Below are 20,000 nucleotides of genomic sequence, written 5' to 3' on the forward strand. Positions count from 1 at the left end.
AGACAAAGCAGCTGGAAGGTGAGGTGAAGAGTCAAGATGCAAAATACAGAGGAAACAAAGGCAAACATTCTCTGAGGCTCACACTGCGCTCGCGTCCCTGGGGATTGTCACGGAGGGCTGAAGGGAATCACAGGTCACAAGATCCACCTGTCCATACTTGCCACTCCTTAACCCTTTCTTCCCTATGTTGCTCTCTCTCTCTCTCTCTCTCTCTCTCTCTCTCTCTCTCTCTCGAAACACACCACAACAAAATATATATATACGTGGAGGGATTGCATATACCGGTAATGAGTTTATTGACGTGGAACAAAGTGTACAGGTCCTGGAGTATGATAGTGAGAGAGGGGCGCGCGCACACACGCGCACACACACACACACACACACACACACACACACACACACACACACCAGAATATATTGTCCCTTGAGAATTAGCCTCCCTCCTCAGGTCACACACTCTCTTGGCTGCCTTTCATTTTAACTTCCTTCTTCCTTATGTATTATGAAACTTATCTCTACATCAAATCCTTTATCAATACCCCTCTTATGTTTCCTTTTTTCGCTCGAGAGAGAGAGAGAGAGAGAGAGAGAGAGAGAGAGAGAGAGAGAGAGAGAGAGAGACAGACAGACAGACAGACAGAATGACAGACAGACAGACAGAGACAGAGACAGACAGAGATGAGTTGAAGGGGAGAGGCTGATGCAGTACATTTAAGGTTATTAAATACGGCGATGAATTACGGATGACTTGATGAGCCTTATAATGGGATACTGACTGCATAAGTACAGCATGATAAATACAGTATTTTCCTTTGTATTTCAAGACCATGAAAAAGAGATTATAAAATATAATGAAAACACATCACAACAAAATGTTACAAAAAACGTACATACATACATACATAGAGAGAGAGAGAGAGAGAGAGAGAGAGAGAGAGAGAGAGTAGCACCAGGCAGGTGAAGATGTCTTTCCAGATTAGACGATACACCTGTACTGGTCATCAAATGGACTCCTAACCTCACTCACGCACCTCCCACCCCACCATCCACCAATCACAGACATTCCAGTGGGAAGAGCCTTCTTCTTTGCTATCCCTATCTCATTCTAGTAGTTCAGTTACTCTTCTAGGAGCTGCCTAGCATGGGCCAACCTGCCTACTGCAGTTATCCTCTCTTCTTATGTTCTTATGTTCTTAAGAGAGTGGGATGAGCTTCTCCGCCACCTCTCGCTGTCGTGACTTTCATTTCTTGAAAGAGCCAAATCTGCTCTGTGCGCGCGTGTGTGTGTGTGTGTGTGTGGAGGGTGGGTGATGGGTGGCGTATGGATATGTGTGGGGGGAGTGTTATAGAAATGATTGTGTTCATGGGCGCCTACGTGTGTGTGTGTGTGTGTGTGTGTGTGTGTGTGTGTGGAGGGTGGGTGATGGGTGGCGTATGGATATGTGTGGGGGGAGTGTTATAGAAATGATTGTGTTCATGGGCGCCTACGTGTGTGTGTGTGTGTGTGTGTGTGTGTGTGTGTGTGTGTGTGTGTTTGTGTGTTTGTGTGTGTGTGTGTTTGTGTGTGTGTGTGTATGTGTGTGTGTGCTTGTGTGTGTGTGTGGAGGGTGGGTGATGGGTGGCATATGGATATGTGTGGGGAGAGTGTTATAACCGATTTAATTTAGCCCAGTCCAACCTAACCTATCAATATTTGCTCGAATTGAACCCTGCCTAACCTCGAATGACCTAATCCAACCTAAATCAACCCAGCCTAATCTAGCTTAACCTCACCTAACCCAGTCTAATTATATTTAACCTCACAATCTCACCTAACCTTGCCATACCTAACCTAACCTACTCTGACGTTGCCTAACCCTATCTAAAGCGACCTAATCTCACAATACCTGACCTAACCCAAACCAGCCAAGCCTAAAATGACCTAATCCAACCGAACCTAACCCAGCCTAACCCAAGTAAATAAAACCCAACGCAAAACCTATCAAAACCGACGTATTCTAAAGCAATCTAACCTAATCCGTCTATATCTAGTCGAACTGAAGCCAACCCAACCAAAAATTACCTAATCAGACCAAACCCTGCCCAAAGTGACCTAACCTAACTTTCGACCGGCTATAAATTCGCCTAATAAATTTTGCTGCCTGAAAGAAAGTCTACGGATGTCACATTCTAAGTTTCGCCTGTTCTGTGTACTAGTATGAGAGAGAGAGAGAGAGAGAGAGAGAGAGAGAGAGAAAGTGTGTGTGTGTGTGTGTGTGTGTGTGTGTGTGTGTGTGTGTGTGTGTGTGTGTGTGGCGATGCGTGTGTGCAAGAGATAGAAAAACCCAACTGTCGGTGTGAACCAAAAGGCAGTAGTGGCCATAAAGAATTTTCATGTACACCATTGAGGCTCCTCCACGTGATTCATAGGCTACACCTTCGCCATCAGACGTAAGTGATACCGTTATAGGAGATCCCTGGCCACAGCAGACCTACTCCCCACAGCAGACCTACTGCACACAGCAAACCTACTCCCCACAGCAGACCTACTCCCCACAGTTGGTTGGTGTTGGTTGGTGTTTGGAGTTGGTTAGTTGGTGTTGGTTGGTGGATGGGGTTGGTTGGTTGGTGTTGGTTGGTGGTTGGGGTTGGTTGGTTGGTGTTGGTTGGGGTTGGTTGGTTGGTGTTGGTTGGTGGTTGGGGTTGGTTGGTTGGTGTTGGTTGGTGGTTGGGGTTGGTTGGTTGGTGTTGGTTGGTGGTTGGGGTTGGTTGGTTGGTGTTGATTGGTGGTTGGGGTTGGTTGGTTGGTGTTGGTTTGTTGTTGGTGTTTGTTGGTTGGTGTTGGTTGGTGGTTGGGGTTGGTTGGTTGGTGTTGGTTGGTGGTTGGGGTTGGTTGGTTGGTGTTGGTTGGTGGTTGGGGTTGGTTGGTTGGTGTTGGTTGGTTGTTGGGGTTGGTTGTTGTTGGTTGGTGGTTGGGGTTTGTTGGTTGGTGTTGGTTGGTGGTTGGGGTTGGTTGGTGGTTGGGGTTGGTTGGTTGGTGTTGGTTGGTGGTTGGGGTTGGTTGGTTGGTGTTGGTTGGTTGGTGTTGGTTGGTGGTTGGGGTTGGTTGGTGTTGGTTAGTGGTTTGGGTTGGTTGGTTGGTGTTAGTTTGTGGTTGGGGTTGGTTGGTTGGTTTTGGTTGGTGGTTGGGGTTGGTTGGTTGGTGTTGGTTGGTGGTTGGGGTTGGTTAGTTGGTTTTGGTTGATGGTTGGGGTTGGTTGGTGGGTGTTGGTTGGTGGTTGGGGTTGGTTGGTTGGTGTTGGTTGGTGGTTGGGGTTGGTTGGGTGGTGTTTGTTGGGGTTGGTTGGGTGGTGTTTGTTGGTGGTTGGGGTTGGTTGGTTGGTGTTGGTTGGTGGTTGGGGTTGGTTGGTTGGTGTTGGTTGGTGGTTGGTGTTGGTTGGTTGGTGTTGGTTGGTTGGTGTTGGTTGGTTGGTGTTGGTTGGTGGTTGATGTTGGTTGGTTGGTGTTGGTTGGTGGTTGGGGTTGGTTGGTTGGTTTTGGTTGGTGGTTGGGGTTGGTTGGTTGGTGTTGGTTGGTGGTTGATGTAGGTTGGTTGGTGTTAATTGGTGGTTGGGGTTGGATGGTTGGTGTTGGTTGGTGGTTGGGGTTGGTTGGTTGTTGTTGGTCTGTGTTTGGGGTTGGTTGGGTGGTGTTGGTTGGTGGTTGGGGTTGGTTGGTGTTGTTTGGTGGTTGGTGTTGGTTGGTGGTTGGGGTTGGTTGATTGTTGTTGGTCTGTGTTTGCAGTTGGTTGGGTGGTGTTGGTTGGTGGTTGGGGTTGGTTGGTTGGTGTTGGTTGGTGGTTGGTGGTGGTTGGTGTTGGTTGGTGGTTGGTGTTGGTTGGTGGTTGGTGTTGGTTGGTGGTTGGGGTTGGTTGGTTGGTGTTGGTTGGTGGTTGGGGTTGGTTGGTTGGTGTTGGTTGGTTGGTGTTGGTTGGTGGTTGGGGTTGGTTGGTTGGTGTTGGTTGGTGTTTGGGGTTGGTTGGTTGGTGTTGGTTGGAGGTTGGGGTTGATTGGTTGGTGTTGGTTGGTGGTTGGGGTTATTCGGTTGGTGTTGGTTGGTGGTTGGTGTTGGTTGGTGGTTGGTATTGGTTGGTTGGTGTTGGTTGGTTCTTACAGTTGGTCGGTTGGTGTTGGTTGGTGGTTGGGGTTGGTTGGTTGGTGTTGGTTGGTGTTTGGCTTTGGTTGGTTGGTGTTGGTTGGTGGTTGGGGTTGGTTGGTTGGTGGTGGTTGGTGGTTGGTGTTGGTTGGTTGGTGTTGGTTGGTGGTTGGTGTTGGTTGGTTGGATTTGGTTGGTGGTTGGATTTGGTTGGTGGTTGGTGTTGGTTGGTTGGTGTTGGTTGGTGGTTGGGGTTGGTTGGTTGGTGTTGGTTGGTGGTTGGGGTTGGTTGGTTGGTGTTGGTTGGTGGTTGGGTTTGGTTGGTGTTGGTTGGTGGTTGGGGTTGGTTGGTGTTGGTTGGTGGTTGGGGTTGGTTGGTGTTGGTTGGTGGTTGGGGTTGGTTGGTGTTGGTTGGTGGTTGGGGTTGGTTGGTGTTGGTTAGTGGTTGGGGTTGGTTGGTTGGTGTTAGTTGGTGGTTGGGGTTGGTTGGTTGGTGTTGGTTGGTGGTTGGGGTTGGTTGGTTGGTGTTGGTTGGTGGTTGGGGTTGGTTGGTTGGTGTTGGTTGGTGGTTGGGGTTGGTTGGTTGGTTTTGGTTGGTGGTTGGGGTTGGTTGGTGGGTGTTGGTTGGTGGGTGTTGGTTGGTGGTTGGGGTTGGTTGGTTGGTGTTGGTTGATGGTTGGGGTTGGTTGGGTGGTGTTTGTTGGTGGTTGGAGTTGGTTGGGTGGTGTTTGTTGGTGGTTGGGGTTGTTTGGTTGGTGTTGGTTGGTGGTTGGGGTTGGTTGGTTGGTGTTGGTTGGTGGTTGGGGTTGGTTGGTTGCTGTTGATTGGTGGTTGGTGTTGGTTGGTGTGTGTTGGTTGGTGGTTGATGTTGGTTGGTTGATGTTGGTTGGTGGTTGGGGTTGGTTTGTTGGTTTTGGTTGGTGGTTGGGGTTGGTTGGTGTTGGTTGGTGGTTGATGTAGGTTGGTTGGTGTTAATTGGTGGTTGGGGTTGGATGGTTGGTGTTGGTTGGTGGTTGGTGTTGGTCTGTGTTTGGGGTTGGTTGGGTGGTGTTCGTTGGTGGTTGGGGTTGGTTGGTTGGTGTTGGTTGGTGGTTGGGGTTGGTTGGTTGGTGTTGGTTGGTGGTTGGGGTTGGTTGTTGGGGTTGGTTGGTTGGTGTTGGTTGGTGGTTGGGGTTGGTTGGTTGGTGTTGGTTGGTGGTTGGGGTTGGTTGGTTGGTGTTGGTTGGTGGTTGGGGTTGGTTGGTTGGTGTTGTTTGGTGGTTGGGGTTGGTTGGTTGGTGTTGGTTGGTGGTTGGGGTTGGTTAGTTGGGGTTGGTTGGTGGATGGGGTTGGTTGGTTGGTGTTGGTTGGTGGATAGGGTTGGTTGGTTGGTGTTGGTTGGTGGTTGGGGTTGGTTGGGTGGTGTTGGTTGGTGGTTGGGGTTGGTTGGGTGGTGTTGGTTGGTGGTTGGGGTTGGTTGGGTGGTGTTGGTTGGTGGTTGGGGTTGGTTGGTTGGTGTTGGTTGGTGGTTGGGGTTGGTTGGTTGGTGTTGGTTTGTTGTTGGTGTTTGTTGGTTGGTGTTGGTTGGTGGTTGGGGTTGGTCGGTTGGTGTTGGTTGGTGGTTGGGGTTGGTTGGTTGGTGTTGGTTGGTGGTTGGGGTTGGTTGGTTGGTGTTGGTTGGTGGTTGGGGTTGGTTGGTTGGTGTTGGTTGGTGGTTGGGGTTGGTTAGTTGGTGTTGGTTGGTGGATGGGGTTGGTTGGTTGGTGTTGGTTGGTGGTTGGTGTTGGTTGGTTGGTGTTGGTTGGTGGTTGGGGTTGGTTGGTTGGTGTTGGTTGGTGGTTGGGGTTGGTTGGTTAGTGTTGGTTTGTTGTTGGTTGGTGTTGGTTGGTGTTGGTTGGTGGTTGGGGTTGGTCGGTTGGTGTTGGTTGGTTGTTGGCGTTGGTTGGTTGGAGTTGGTTGGTGGTTGGGGTTGGTTGGATGGTGTTGGTTGGTGGTTGAGGTTTGGTTGGTTGGTGTTGGTTGGTGGTTGGGGTTGGTTGGTAGGTGTTGGTTGGTGGCTGGGGTTGGTTGGTTGGTGTTTGTTGGTGATTGGGGTTGGCTGGTTGGTGTTGGTTGGTGGTTGGGGTTGGTTGGTGTTGGTTTGTTGTTGGTGTTTGTTGGTTGGTGTTGGTTGGTGGTTGGGGTTGGTCGGTTGGTGTTGGTTGGTGGTTGGGGTTGGTTGGTTGGTGTTGGTTGGTGGTTGGTGTTGGTTGATTGGTGTTGGTTGGTGGTTGGGGTTGGTTGGTTGGTGTTGGTTGGTGGTTGGGGTTGGTTGGTTGGTGTTGGTTGGTGGTTGGGGTTGGTTGGTTGGTGTTGGTTGGTGGTTGGGGTTGGTTGGTTAGTGTTGGTTGGTGGTTGGGGTTGGTTGGTTGGTGTTGGTTGGTGGTTGGGGTTGGTTGGTTGGTGTTGGTTGGTGGTTGGGGTTGGTTGGTTGGTGTTGGTTGGTGGTTGGGGTTGGATGGTTGGTGTTGGTTAGTGGTTGGGGTTGGTTGGTTGGTGTTGGTTGGTGGTTGGGGTTGGTTGGTTGGTGTTGGTTGGTGGTTGGGGTTGGTTGGTTGGTGATGGTTGGTGGTTGGGGTTGGTTGGTTGGTGTTGGTTGGTGGTTGGGGTTAGTTGGGTGGTGTTTGTTGGTGGTTGGGGTTGGTTGGGTGGTGTTGGTTGGTGGTTGGGGTTGGTTGGTTGGGGTTGGTTGGTGGTTGGGGTTGGTTGGTTGGGGTTGGTTGGTGGTTGGGGTTGGTTGGTTGGTGTTGGTGGTTGGGGTTGGTTGGTTGGTGTTGGTGGTTGGGGTTGGTTGGTTGGTGTTGGTTGGTGGTTGGGGTTGGTTGGTTGGTGTTGGTTGGTGGTTGGGGTTGGTTAGTTGGTGTTGGTTGGTGGTTGGGGTTGGTTGGTTGGTGTTGGTTGGTGGTTGGGGTTGGTTGGTTGGTGTTGGTTGGTGGTTGGGGTTGGTTGGTTGGTGTTGGTTGGTGGTTGGGGTTGGTTGGTTGGTGGTTGGGGTTGGTTGGTTGGTGTTGGTTGGTGGTTGGGGTTGGTTGGTTGGGGTTGTTTGTGGTTGGTGTTGGTTGGTTGGTGTTGGTTGGTGGTTGGGGTTGGTCGGTTGGTGTTGGTTGGTGGTTGGGGTTGGTCGGTTGGTGTTGATTGGTGGCTGGGGTTGGTCGGTTGGTGTTGGTTGGTGGTTGGGGTTGGTCGGTTGGTGTTGGTGGTTGGGGTTGGTCGGTTGGTGTTGGTTGGTGGTTGGGGTTGGTCGGTTGGTGGTTGGGGTTGGTCAGTTGGTGTTGGTGGGTGTTGGTTGGTTGGTGTTGGTTGGTGGTTGGGGTTGGTTGGGGTTGGTTGGTTGGTGTTGGTTGGTGGTTGGGGTTGGTTGGTTGGTGTTGGTTGGTGGTTGGGGTTGGTTGGTGGTTGGTGTTGGTTGGTTGGTGTTGGTTCTTGGTTGGTGTTGGTTGGTTGGTGTTGGTTGGTTGGTGTTGGTTGGTTGGTGTTGGTTGGTGGTTGAGATTGGTTGGTTGGTCTTGGTTGTTGGTTGGGGTTGGTTGGTTGGTGTTGGTTAGTGGTTGGGGTTGGTTGGTTGGTGTTGGTTGGTGGTTGGGGTTGGTTGGTTGGTGTTGGTTGGTGGTTGGGGTTGGTTGGTTGGTGTTGGTTGGTGGTTGGGGTTGGTTGGTTGGTGTTGGTTGGTGGTTGGGGTTGGTTGGTGTTGGTTAGTGGTTGGGGTTGGTTGGTTGGTGTTAGTTGGTGGTTGGGGTTGGTTGGTTGGTGTTGGTTGGTGGTTGGTGTTGGTTGGTTGGTGTTGGTTGGTGGTTGGGGTTGGTTGGTTGGTTTTGGTTGATGGTTGGGGTTGGTTGGTGGGTGTTGGTTGGTGGTTGGGGTTGGTTCGTTGGTGTTCGTTGGTGGTTGGGGTTGGTTGGGTGGTGTTTGTTGGGGTTGGTTGGGTGGTGTTTGTTGGTGGTTGGGGTTGGTTGGTTGGTGTTGGTTGCTGGTTGGGGTTGGTTGATTGGTGTTGGTTGGTGGTTGGGGTTGGTTAGTTGGTGTTGGTTGGTGGTTGGTGTTGGTTGGTGGTTGGTGTTGGTTGGTTGGTGTTGGTTGTTGGTTGATGTTGGGTGGTTGGTGTTGGTTGGTGGTTGGGGTTGGTTGGTTGGTTTTGGTTGGTGGTTGGGGTTGGTTGGTTGGTGTTGGTTGGTGGTTGATGTAGGTTGGTTGGTGTTAATTGGTGGTTGGGGTTGGATGGTTGGTGTTGGTTGGTGGTTGGGGTTGGTTGATTGTTGTTGGTCTGTGTTTGGGGTTGGTTGGGTGGTGTTGGTTGGTGGTTGGGGTTGGTTGGTTGGTGTTGTTTGGTGGTTGGTGTTGGTTGGTGGTTGGGGTTGGTTGATTGTTGTTGGTCTGTGTTTGGGGTTGGTTGGGTGGTGTTGGTTGGTGGTTGGGGTTGGTTGGTTGGTGTTGGCTGGGGGTTGGTGGTGGTTGGTGTTGGTTGGTGGTTGGTGTTGGTTGGTGGTTGGTGTTGGTTGGTTGGTGTTGGTTGGTTGGTGTTGGTTGGTGGTTGGGGTTGGTTGGTTGGTGTTGGTTGGTTGGTGTTGGTTGGTGGTTGGGGTTGGTTGGTTGGTTTTGGTTGGTGTTTGGGGTTGGTTGGTTGGTGTTGGTTGGAGGTTAAGTTTGATTGGTTGGTGTTGGTTGGTGGTTGGGGTTATTCGGTTGGGGTTGGTCGGTTGGTGTTGGTTGGTGGTTGGTATTGGTTGGTTGGTGTTGGTTGGTGGTTAGGGTTGGTCGGTTGGTGTTGGTTGGTGGTTGGGGTTGGTCGGTTGGTGTTGGTTGGTGGTTGGGGTTGGTTGGTTGGTGTTGGTTGGTGTTTGGCTTTGGTTGGTTGGTGTTGGTTGGTGGTTGGGGTTGGTTGGTTGGTGGTGGTTGGTGGTTGGTGTTGGTTGGTTGGTGTTGGTTGGTGGTTGGTGTTGGTTGGTTGGTGTTGGTTGGTGGTTGGTGTTGGTTGGTTGGTGTTGGTTGGTTGGTGTTGGTTGGTGGTTGGTGTTGGTTGGTTGGTGTTGGTTGGTGGTTGGGGTTGGTTGGTTGGTGTTGGTTGGTGGTTGGGGTTGGTTGGTGTTGGTTTGTGGTTGGGGTTGGTTGGTGTTGGTTGGTGGTTGGGGTTGGTTGGTGTTGGTTGGTGGTTGGGGTTGGTTGGTGTTGGTTGGTGGTTGGGGTTGGTTGGTGTTGGTTAGTGGTTGGGGTTGGTTGGTTGGTGTTAGTTGGTGGTTGGGGTTGGTTGGTTGGTGTTGGTTGGTGGTTGGGGTTGGTTTGTTGGTGTTGGTTGGTGGTTGGGGTTGGTTGGTTGGTTTTGGTTGGTGGTTGGGGTTGGTTGGTTGGTTTTGGTTGGTGGTTGGGGTTGGTTGGTTGGTGTTGGTTGGTTGGTGTTGGTTGGTGGTTGGGGTTGGTTGGTTGGTGTTGGTTGGTGGTTGGGGTTGGTTGGGTGGTGTTTGTTGGTGGTTGGGGTTGGTTGGGTGGTGTTTGTTGGTGGTTGGGGTTGGTTGGTTGGTGTTGGTTGGTGGTTGGGGTTGGTTGGTTGGTGTTGGTTGGTGGTTGGGGTTGGTTGGTTGGTGTTGGTTGGTGGTTGGGGTTGGTTGGTTGGTGTTGGTTGGTGGTTGGTGTTGGTTGGTTGGTGTTGGTTGGTGGTTGATGTTGGTTGGTTGGTGTTGGTTGGTGGTTGGGGTTGGTTGGTTGGTTTTGGTTGGTGGTTGGGGTTGGTTGGTGTTGGTTGGTGGTTGATGTAGGTTGGTTGGTGTTAATTGGTGGTTGGGGTTGGATGGTTGGTGTTGGTTGGTGGTTGGGGTTGGTTGGTGTGTGTTGGTCTGTGTTTGGGGTTGGTTGGGTGGTGTACTTTGGTGGTTAGGGTTGGTTGGTTGGTGTTGGTTGGTGGTTGGGGTTGGTTGGTTGGTGTTGGTTGGTTGGTTGGTTTTGGTTGGTTGTTGGGGTTGGTTGGTTGGTGTTGGTTGGTGGTTGGGGTTGGTTGGTTGGTGTTGGTTGGTGGTTGGGGTTGGTTGGTTGGTGTTGGTTGGTGGTTGGGGTTGGTTGGTTGGTGTTGGTTGGTGGTTGGGGTTGGTTAGTTGGTGTTGGTTGGTGGATGGGGTTGGTTGGTTGGTGTTGGTTGGTGGTTGGGGTTGGTTGGTTGGTGTTGGTTGGTGGTTGGGGTTGGTTGGTTGGTGTTGGTTGGTGGTTGGGGTTGGTTGGTTGGTGTTGGTTGGTGGTTGGGGTTGGTTGGTTGGTGTTGGTTGGTGGTTGGGGTTGGTTGGTTGGTGTTGGTTTGTTGTTGGTGTTTGTTGGTTGGTGTTGGTTGGTGGTTGGGGTTGGTCGGTTGGTGTTGGTTGGTGGTTGGGGTTGGTCGGTTGGTGTTGGTTGGTGGTTGGGGTTGGTTGGTTGGTGTTGGTTGGTGGTTGGGGTTGGTTGGTTGGTGTTGGTTGGTGGTTGGGGTTGGTTAGTTGGTGTTGGTTGGTGGATGGGGTTGGTTGGTTGGTGTTGGTTGGTGTTGGTTGGTGGTTGGGGTTGGTTGGTTGGTGTTGGTTGGTGGTTGGGGTTGGTTGGTTAGTGTTGGTTTGTTGTTGGTGTTTGTTGGTTGGTGTTGGTTGGTGGTTGGGGTTGGTCGGTTGGTGTTGGTTGGTTGTTGGGGTTGGTTGGTTGGAGTTGGTTGGTGGTTGGGGTTGGTTGGATGGTGTTGGTTGGTGGTTGGGGTTTGGTTGGTTGGTGTTGGTTGGTGGTTGGGGTTGGTTGGTAGGTGTTGGTTGGTGGCTGGGGTTGGTTGGTTGGTGTTTGTTGGTGGTTGGGGTTGGCTGGTTGGTGTTGGTTGGTGGTTGGGGTTGGTTGGTGTTGGTTTGTTGTTGGTGTTTGTTGGTTGGTGTTGGTTGGTGGTTGGGGTTGGTCGGTTGGTGTTGGTTGGTGGTTGGGGTTGGTTGGTTGGTGTTGGTTGGTGGTTGGTGTTGGTTGATTGGTGTTGGTTGGTGGTTGAGGTTGGTTGGTTGGTGTTGGTTGGTGGTTGGGGTTGGTTGGTTGGTGTTGGTTGGTGGTTGGGGTTGGTTGGTTGGTGTTGGTTGGTGGTTGGGGTTGGTTGGTGTTGGCTGGTGGTTGGGGGTTGGTTGGTTGGTGTTGGTTGGTGGTTGGGGTTGGTTGGTGGTTGGGGTTGGTTGGTGGTTGGGGTTGGTTGGTTGGTGTTGGTTGGTGGTTGGGGTTGGATGGTTGGTGTTGGTTAGTGGTTGGGTTTGGTTGGTTGGTGTTGGTTGGTGGTTGGGGTTGGTTGGTTGGTGTTGGTTGGTGGTTGGGGTTGGTTGGTTTGTGATGGTTGGTGGTTGGGGTTGGTTGGTTGGTGTTGGTTGGTGGTTGGGGTTAGTTGGGTGGTGTTTGTTGGTGGTTGGGGTTGGTTGGGTGGTGTTGGTTGGTGGTTGGGGTTGGTTGGTTGGGGTTGGTTGGTGGTTGGGGTTGGTTGGTTGGGGTTGGTTGGTTGGTGTTGGTTGGTGGTTGGGGTTGGTTGGTTGGTGTTGGTTGGTGGTTGGGGTTGGTTGGTGGTTGGGGTTGGTTGGTTGGTGTTGGTTGGTGGTTGGGGTTGGTTGGTTGGTGTTGGTTGGTTGGTGTTGGTTGGTGGTTGGGGTTGGTTGGTTGGTGTTGGTTGGTGGTTGGGGTTGGTTGGTTGGTGTTGGTTGGTGGTTGGGGTTGGTTGGTTGGTGTTGGTTGGTGGTTGGGGTTGGTTGGTTGGTGTTAGTTGGTGGTTGGGGTTGGTTGATTGGTGTTGGTTGGTGGTTGGGGTTGGTTGGTTGGTGTTGGTTCATGGTTGGGGTTGGTTGGTTGGTGGTTGGGGTTGGTTGGTTGGTGTTGGTTGGTGGTTGGGGTTGGTTGGTTGGGGTTGTTTGTGGTTGGTGTTGGTTGGTTGGTGTTGGTTGGTGGTTGGGGTTGGTCGGTTGGTGTTGGTTGGTGGTTGGGGTTGGTCGGTTGGTGTTGATTGGTGGCTGGGGTTGGTCGGTTGGTGTTGGTTGGTGGTTGGGGTTGGTCGGTTGGTGTTGGTTGGTGGTTGGGGTTGGTCGGTTGGGGTTGGTCGGTTGGTGTTGGTTGGTGGTTGGGGTTGGTCGGTTGGTGGTTGGGGTTGGTCGGTTGGTGTTGGTTGGTGTTGGTGGGTGTTGGTTGGTTGGTGTTGGTTGGTGGTTGGGGTTGGTTGGTTGGTGTTGGTTGGTGGTTGGGGTTGGTTGGTTGGTGTTGGTTGGTGGTTGGTGTTGGTTGGTTGGTGTTGGTTGGTGGTTGGGGTTGGTTGGTTGGTGTTGGTTGGTGGTTGGGGTTGGTTGGTGGTTGGTGTTGGTTGGTTGGTGTTGGTTGGTTGGTGTTGGTTGGTTGGTGTTGGTTCTTGGTTGGTGTTGGTTCTTGGTTGGTGTTGGTTGGTTGGTGTTGGTTGGTGGTTGGGGTTGGTTGGTTGGTCTTGGTTGTTGGTTGGAGTTGGTTGGTTGGTGTTGGTTAGTGGTTGGGGTTGGTTGGTTGGTGTTGGTTGGTGGTAGGGGTTGGTTGGTTTGTGTTGGTTGGTGGTTGGGGTTAGTTCGTTGGTGTTGGTAGGTGGTTGGGGTTGGTTGGTTGGTGTTGGTTGGTGGTTGGGTTTGGTTGGTTGGTGTTGGTTGGTGGTTGGGGTTGGATGGTGGTTCGTGTTAGTTGGTTGGTGTTGGTTGATGGTTGGTGTTGGTTAGTTGGTGTTGGTTGGTTGGTGTTGGTTGGTGGTTGGGGTTGGTCGGTTGGTGTTGGTTGGTGTTTGGGGTTGGTCGGTTGGCGTTGGTTGGTGGTTGGGGTTGGTTGGTGTTGGTTGGTGGTTGGTTGGTTGGTGTTGGTTGGTTGGTGTTGGTTGGTTGGTGTTGGTTGGTTGGTGTTGGTTGGTTGGTGTTGGTTGGTTGGTGTTGGTTGGTGTTGGTTGGTTGGTGGTTGGTGTTGGTTGGTTGGTGTTGGTTGGTGGTTGGGGTTGGTTGGTTGGTTTTGGTTGGTGGTTGGGGTTGGTTGGTTGGTGTTGGTTGGTGGTTGGGGTTGGTTGGTTGGTGTTGGTTGGTGGTTGGGGTTGATTGGTTGGTGTTGGTTGGTGGTTGGGGTTGGTTGGTTGGTGTTGGTTGGTGGTTGGGGTTGGTTGGTTGGTTTTGGTTGGTGGTTGGGGTTGGTTGGTTGGTGTTGGTTGGTGGTTGATGTAGGTTGGTTGGTGTTAATTGGTGGTTGGGGTTGGATGGTTGGTGTTGGTTGGTGGTTGGGGTTGGTTGGTTGGTGTTGGTCTGTGTTTGGGGTTGGTTGGGTGGTGTTCTTTGGTGGTTGGGGTTGGTTGGTTGGTGTTGGTTGGTGGTTGGGGTTGGTTGGTTGGTGTTGGTTGGTGGTTGGGGTTGGTTGGTTGGTGTTGGTTGGTGGTTGGGGTTGGTTGGTTGGTGTTGGTTGGTGGTTGGGGTTGGTTAGTTGGTGTTGGTTGGTGGATGGGGTTGGTTGACAATTCAAACAACATCAAGATTCTCTGTGCTTCACCTCAAGAGGTACAGAAACTTCATTCACACGGTGTCAGAGCGTTCAACACAATCATCCCACCCAGCAACTTTAGACTCGAATAGTGGTTTGATCTTGCTCAATGCTTTAGATGTTATCAATATAGGCATCAAACTCGCTCATGCAAAAAAAACTCAAATCTGCTCAAAGTGCTCTGCCCAAGGTCATTTTTATACAAACTGTACCAGCACTACTACAAAATGTATCAATTGTGGCGAAGGACACATTGCAATCGCCGGAAACTGCCCTATCAGGAAAAATCTTCTGAAGGATGTGAGGGCTAGCTGTCAGTCCGTACAGCATACCAACACGCCTCAAACACAGCACCCTAACAAACTTCATCCACCATGTCATATGCCCAAGCCACTCAGAACTCACAGCCTCAAACTCAAGCACCCACCACTCATCCAACACCCCCCAACACCACCCCTCCCAGTCCGTCTTCCATTTCACCCTTTCCCCCCAGCGTCACCGCAGTTCTCATGTCCGCCCTGGCCCAAGCTTTGTACTCTGATGTGCCCTTTGCATCCCTCATCAATGATGCTCTAGCTGCCAATAATTTGTCCACCATTGTCATCCCCCCTTCATGGCACACAGCCAAGAAATCGCCCCACATCTTCACCCCCCCTTCACAGCAAACTGGCAACACCTCCCACACCTCAATCCCTCCCACCTCACCCCCTCCTATCCCCCCCACCTCTCATTCGTCCTTCCCCTGCACTCCCAACCCAACCACCACACCCACTCACTTTAAACCTCATCCCACTCCTGCATCCTCAAAAGCACTCCCATCTTCCCCCCCCCACACCATCCCTCCCCTCCTGCTGATTCACGTCATCCTAACCAAACCACCCAGCCCCCAACCCCATCTCCCTCCACCAGCACAACCCCCAACCAACCTAACTCCATGCCCCCTCCACCTACCCCAACCACCCCCCTCACCTGCGATCGAGATCGCAGCATTTCTTGCAAACGCAAGGCGGCTGACTCAAACGCAGTGCCCCCCTCCCAAAAAGAGAACCCCATCCTTCTCCCCTGCCTCCCCCAGAAATACCACATACCTAGCACATTCAGACTCAGTTCAACACGATCACCATCATGCTTAAAATCATCCAGTTTAACATTAGACACTATTACGCAAACAGGCACCTAGTACTCAACTCATTTACGAACACGACCCAGACATAATATTACTCAACAGCACTTGCACCAACAACATCAGAAAAATCAAACACTATGGCTACACTACACTTCAAACCGACGAGGGTCCACACGACGGAGTTACTATCATGATTAAAGGCACCATCAAACACGACTTCATCACAACATGGACACACAGGCACTTCCTAGCAGTTAAAACACACACTACTCTTGGCCCCCTCATAGTCTCCACCACATACACCAGACCCAACACTGGCATCCCCTTCACAGACATAAACAGACTCTTCAACAACACTGCACCAACACTATTCATTTCAGACCTAAATGCACAACACGGGACATTCCAACACAGCACAACCAACAATCATGGTCGACAAATGTTCACCATATACCAACAAAAGAGATTAAATTTCCTAGGACCTGATTTCCTCACTACATTTACACCGAGGGGATCAGGTAAGCCAGACCTCATCTTCATCAATAGATCATTTAACATCTTTCATCACCACATCACCCCCGACCCCATGTCTGGGTCTGATCACATCCCCATTATAATGTCCATCTCCACCAACCCGATCCTGATCCCCAGTACACCACACTATGACTACCTACAAGCAGACTGGGATGCCTTTACACAAACCCTTTCAGAACAAGAATACACCACTGACTATGAGGGAAAACACCACACTGACATAGAAGAACAATGTAAACATCTACACACATGCATACTCAACACTACCAACATTACCATACCCACAACCACACACACACACCTATACATACATTCATACCATCAATACGAACACAACGACTCCTAGTGTGTTATCGTCGTCGGTTTGAACTAAACAAAAACAACTTAGGCCAAGTGCGGTTCGACCTATCACACCTTCGGACACATGTAATCAAGAGCCTTGAATCCGACCACAATGCACACTGGCGACGCCTCATACAAACTGCACAACAGCACAGGAAAATTAAGCCCTGGGAATTCTGGAAACACATTCGCCGACTTAAGGGCTGTAACTTACCTAGAGTAAGGAAATTAATTGCTAACAACAGAGAAATCACAGATCCCAGGGAAATCACAAACACATTTAAAAATGCATGGCAACAAATATACCACCCTAACCCTCCTCATCCTGCCGCAACACGTCACATAAGACATATAGAACAACACCTTCACACCATCCACGAACACATCACACCAGACGCAAACGTACATATAAACAACCTAGACATACATAACCCCCTCACTGCTCCCATACTAGTCGAAGAAGTCGAGTCTATGCTCGCTAGAACTCCAAAGATGGCGCCGGGTGCCACAGGCATCGGACATCACATACTCAAACACCTCCCAGACACATTCATAAATGCACTTACACACTTATACAACGCTGCCTTGGCATCCGGCTACTTTCCGGATACGTTTAAGACCGCGACAGCAACTCTAATTCCTAAAAAAGACAAGACAACAACATACCCTTTAAACTTCAGGCCCATCAGTTTACTCGAAGTGCTAGGAAAAACGTTCGAACGAATCATTAACAGTAGATTACGCCAATACTTAGAAGACGAAAACCTTCTTTCCCCCAGACAGTTTGGTTTCAGACCTAGACGATCCACACAGGACGCTCTAAACATCATCACCAATTACTTACATATCAACCAAAACATCCGCAATGCATACAAGACAGCCCTTATTACTCGTGACGTAAAACGTGCATTTGACTCTGTTTGGCACGCAGGCCTGAAGTACAAAATCTGCGAACAATTCAACTTTCCTTCACTCATTAAAAAACTACTTTGCAATTTTCTAGACAACCGCACAATGCGCATTAAATTTAAAAATAATTACTCAGACTTTTTCCAGCTTCATGCAGGTGTACCTCAGGGCTCCGTCGTCGCACCCACCCTCTACACACACTACACAAATGACATCCGCACCCCACTACATGACGATTCACTCACCATCCAATACGCAGACGACATTACCCAACTTGTACGATCAACGACAATTGACGGAATTACCAACAAAGCGAGCATAGAGCTGGACCGAATTGCACGATGGGAGCAGAAGTGGCGGATTCAAGCGAATCCCTTGAAATGCACAGTAACATATTTCCGTATTAAATCAGCCAACCCCCGCCCACTTTTTCTAAATTCGCGTGATCCCGATCGCGTTCCCATTCCTATTAGGAATACTTGCACCGTACTTGGTCTTACATACGACAAAAACTTCAAATTTCATCATCATATACGAGGCAAGGCAGGCGTGGCTGGCACTGCACTAACACAAATATACCGGTTCCGTAGTGCAGCATCTGCAACTAAATTTCATCTGTATAAAGCACTGATCAGACCACTGCTCACGTATTCACCGTTAAGTCTCTCTCTTTCGGCCAAAAGCAACATTCTAAATTTACAGAGAGTTCAAAACAAAGCCATACGTTGGGCACTGAGCATACGGTGGGATGATTTTGTCACCAACATACACTCTCATGAACGCGCCAACATTCCACCCATCAACACTTACCTTCACCACCTACAACAAAAACAAATCACCAAACTCACCGACGTTCACACTGACTTCATCGACTTTTTCACCCGGATCACACCCCCCACACGACCTCTAGCCAACCTCTTCCACCCTGACGCAAGACCTGCACCAACCCCATTGTTCACTTAAGTACCAATAGTTTATTTATTACTGACCCTCTTATTAATTAACTTAGTTCACACCCAGCAACTCACTTAAGACTCTAAACCACCCCTACACCCATTATCAAGATCACGGCAGCCACGTAATAACCCGCCATCCTCATATCCAGCACCCTACCTCAGACCCTGAACCACCCCTACACCCCCCATCAAGATCACGGCTACAGCCCAATACTCCGCCCACCCCCAAGAGACAACCTACCCTGACTCCCCTTCCTCCACTCTTCCCCCCTACCTCCTCCCCTTTCCTTATCCCCCTACCCAAGCCCCCCAGGGCCACAATACCTTACCCTAACACCCGTATCCTACAATCCTATCCAGGCTTCTGGAGCCGGAAAAATCAGATGAACCTGAGAGGCAGCCAATAAGCTAATGCTTGGCAGAGAAAGCCGTAGCTATTCACTCCTCCCGTCCTTAAGTAACAACACAGTGCACGTGCGAGACCCCCCCCCCCCTTCCCAACACCAAACACACGCACGTTGGGTTAAGCCTCGACACTCTTTCTCTTAGTCTAAATTCTTCCTCTCCTACTTAAAACACACACACACACACACACACACACACACACACACACACACACACACACACACACACACACACACACACACACACACACACACACACACACACACATGCACTTTACACAATGCAACCAGGAACCACAGCTCTCAGTAAGGCCGGGAGTTTAAACTAAGGCCTAGTTCCTGCCACCACGTGTCGTCGCCCTGGTTGCATAACACTCATCACATATACACAATCATTCTTTACCTTCCTTCCTTTCCCCCCCTTTTCTATACGTCATTATTATTATATTATGGGAGGCAGGAGGCTTTAAAAACATACCATTGACAGATTACCAATATGACGAGTGTAATAGAAACCCATGTAACAGACACGAGTAAACACCCATGCCTGAGAGGTGGGGAGCTGTAAACATATACCAGTAATGTTACCAATAGGAAGAGTTTAATAGACAGTAAACATCCTTACTTGAGAGGAGGCGGAAAGCTTTAGAAACATTCCAGTGACATATTAACCTTCATATTAAGCAAACCACTGAGATATCTATTAACGCTTGCCATAAAAGACTGAACCTGAGTCTGTTATCTCGCAGCCACATACGAAAAGACATAAAACAAGGCATATCCAACGACTTTCAGTACAGCAACGTCTCTTCAACCTTATTCTTACTTCAGACGACTTTATTCAACTTGGACAACGTATCTGCTAATGAAACTTGGGCAGGATATCTGGTACACAAGGCTGTATCTACTGCCATCTTTCTAGTTCTAGTATTTTCCACGAAGCTCTTATACAATCGTCCAGAGAGAGCTAAATAAACTAAAAACATATGCTACACTGAGGAAGAGGCAATCGTAACTATAAAGGGCGCTATTCTTAAGCAGTCCACCCTCAGTCACACGAGAAGTGAAACATACAAACACAATGTTTCAGTCACACAAGGCACACACAAAATATATAAAATAGACGAAACACGAAGCGAGCACACACACACACACACAAATACACACACACAAATACACACACACACACACACACACACACACACACACACACACACACACACACACACACACAACCACGCCCACCTCCTGTGATGTTTGACTTTGGAAGGACCGACCAACAAAAGACCGTAATGCATAAACCAATTTATATAGGCCTAGTCTCAACGAACCTATCTATATTTGCTCTAACTGAACCCTGCCTAACCTCGAATAACCTAATTCAACTTAAATCAACCCAACCTAATCTAGCTTAACCTCACCTAACCCAGTCTAATTGTATTTAACCTCACCTGCTCACGTAACCTACCCATACATAACATAACCTATTTTGAAGCAGCCTAACCGCATCTAACCTTACCTAATCCTACCCAGTCTCACTTAACCATACCATACCCGACCTAACCCAACCCAGTCAAGCCTAAAATGACCTAATCCAACCGAACCTAACCCAGCCTAACCCAACCAAATAAAACCCAACCCAAAACCTATCAAAACGGACGTATTCTAAAGCAATCTAACCTAATCCGTCTATATCTAGTCGAAGTGAAGCCAACCCAACCAAAAATTACCTAATCAGACCAAACTCTGCCCAAAGTGACCTAACCTAACTTTCGATCGGCTATTAATTCGCTAATAAATTTTGCTGCCTGAAAAAAAGTCTACGGATGTCACATTCTAAGTTTCGCCTATTCTGTGTTCACGTATAAGTGTGTGTGTGTGGGTGTATGCGTTCAGGGATAACTAGATGTATTTAAAGATATGGCTATGTGTATAGAAGTAGAACTTTGTGTATCGGGTTATGGATATGTATGTGTTGATGAATCGACGTTTGTGAAGATGTTATCGTGTATGAATGAGTGAATGTGGGGCTACGTGTGTTGATGTGGAACAACCTTTGTTAATGTGAGTTTGGGGTTACGTAGGTGGAGGTACAGCTGCGTGTTGAGGTTACAT

The 20,000-nt window shown here is 49.9% G+C and overlaps 1 protein-coding gene across 1 annotated transcript in view; it reads left to right on the forward strand.

The window, feature by feature from the left end:
• Positions 1–20,000, forward strand: part of LOC145390012 (uncharacterized) — a 37,705-nt gene that overhangs the window by 4,925 nt on the left and 12,780 nt on the right. The window contains exons 2-3 of the mRNA XM_080265103.1: positions 14,787–15,507; positions 15,621–16,227. Coding sequence (XP_080121229.1) covers positions 14,787–15,507; positions 15,621–16,227 — 1,328 coding nt within the window. The remainder of the gene's footprint in view (positions 1–14,786; positions 15,508–15,620; positions 16,228–20,000) is intronic.

Source organism: Coenobita brevimanus, unplaced genomic scaffold (assembly GCF_032717465.1).
Source record: "Coenobita brevimanus isolate Jiangsu-jjx unplaced genomic scaffold, ASM3271746v2 jjx.HiC_scaffold_2725, whole genome shotgun sequence".
NCBI classification, from domain to species: Eukaryota; Metazoa; Arthropoda; class Malacostraca; order Decapoda; family Coenobitidae; genus Coenobita; species Coenobita brevimanus.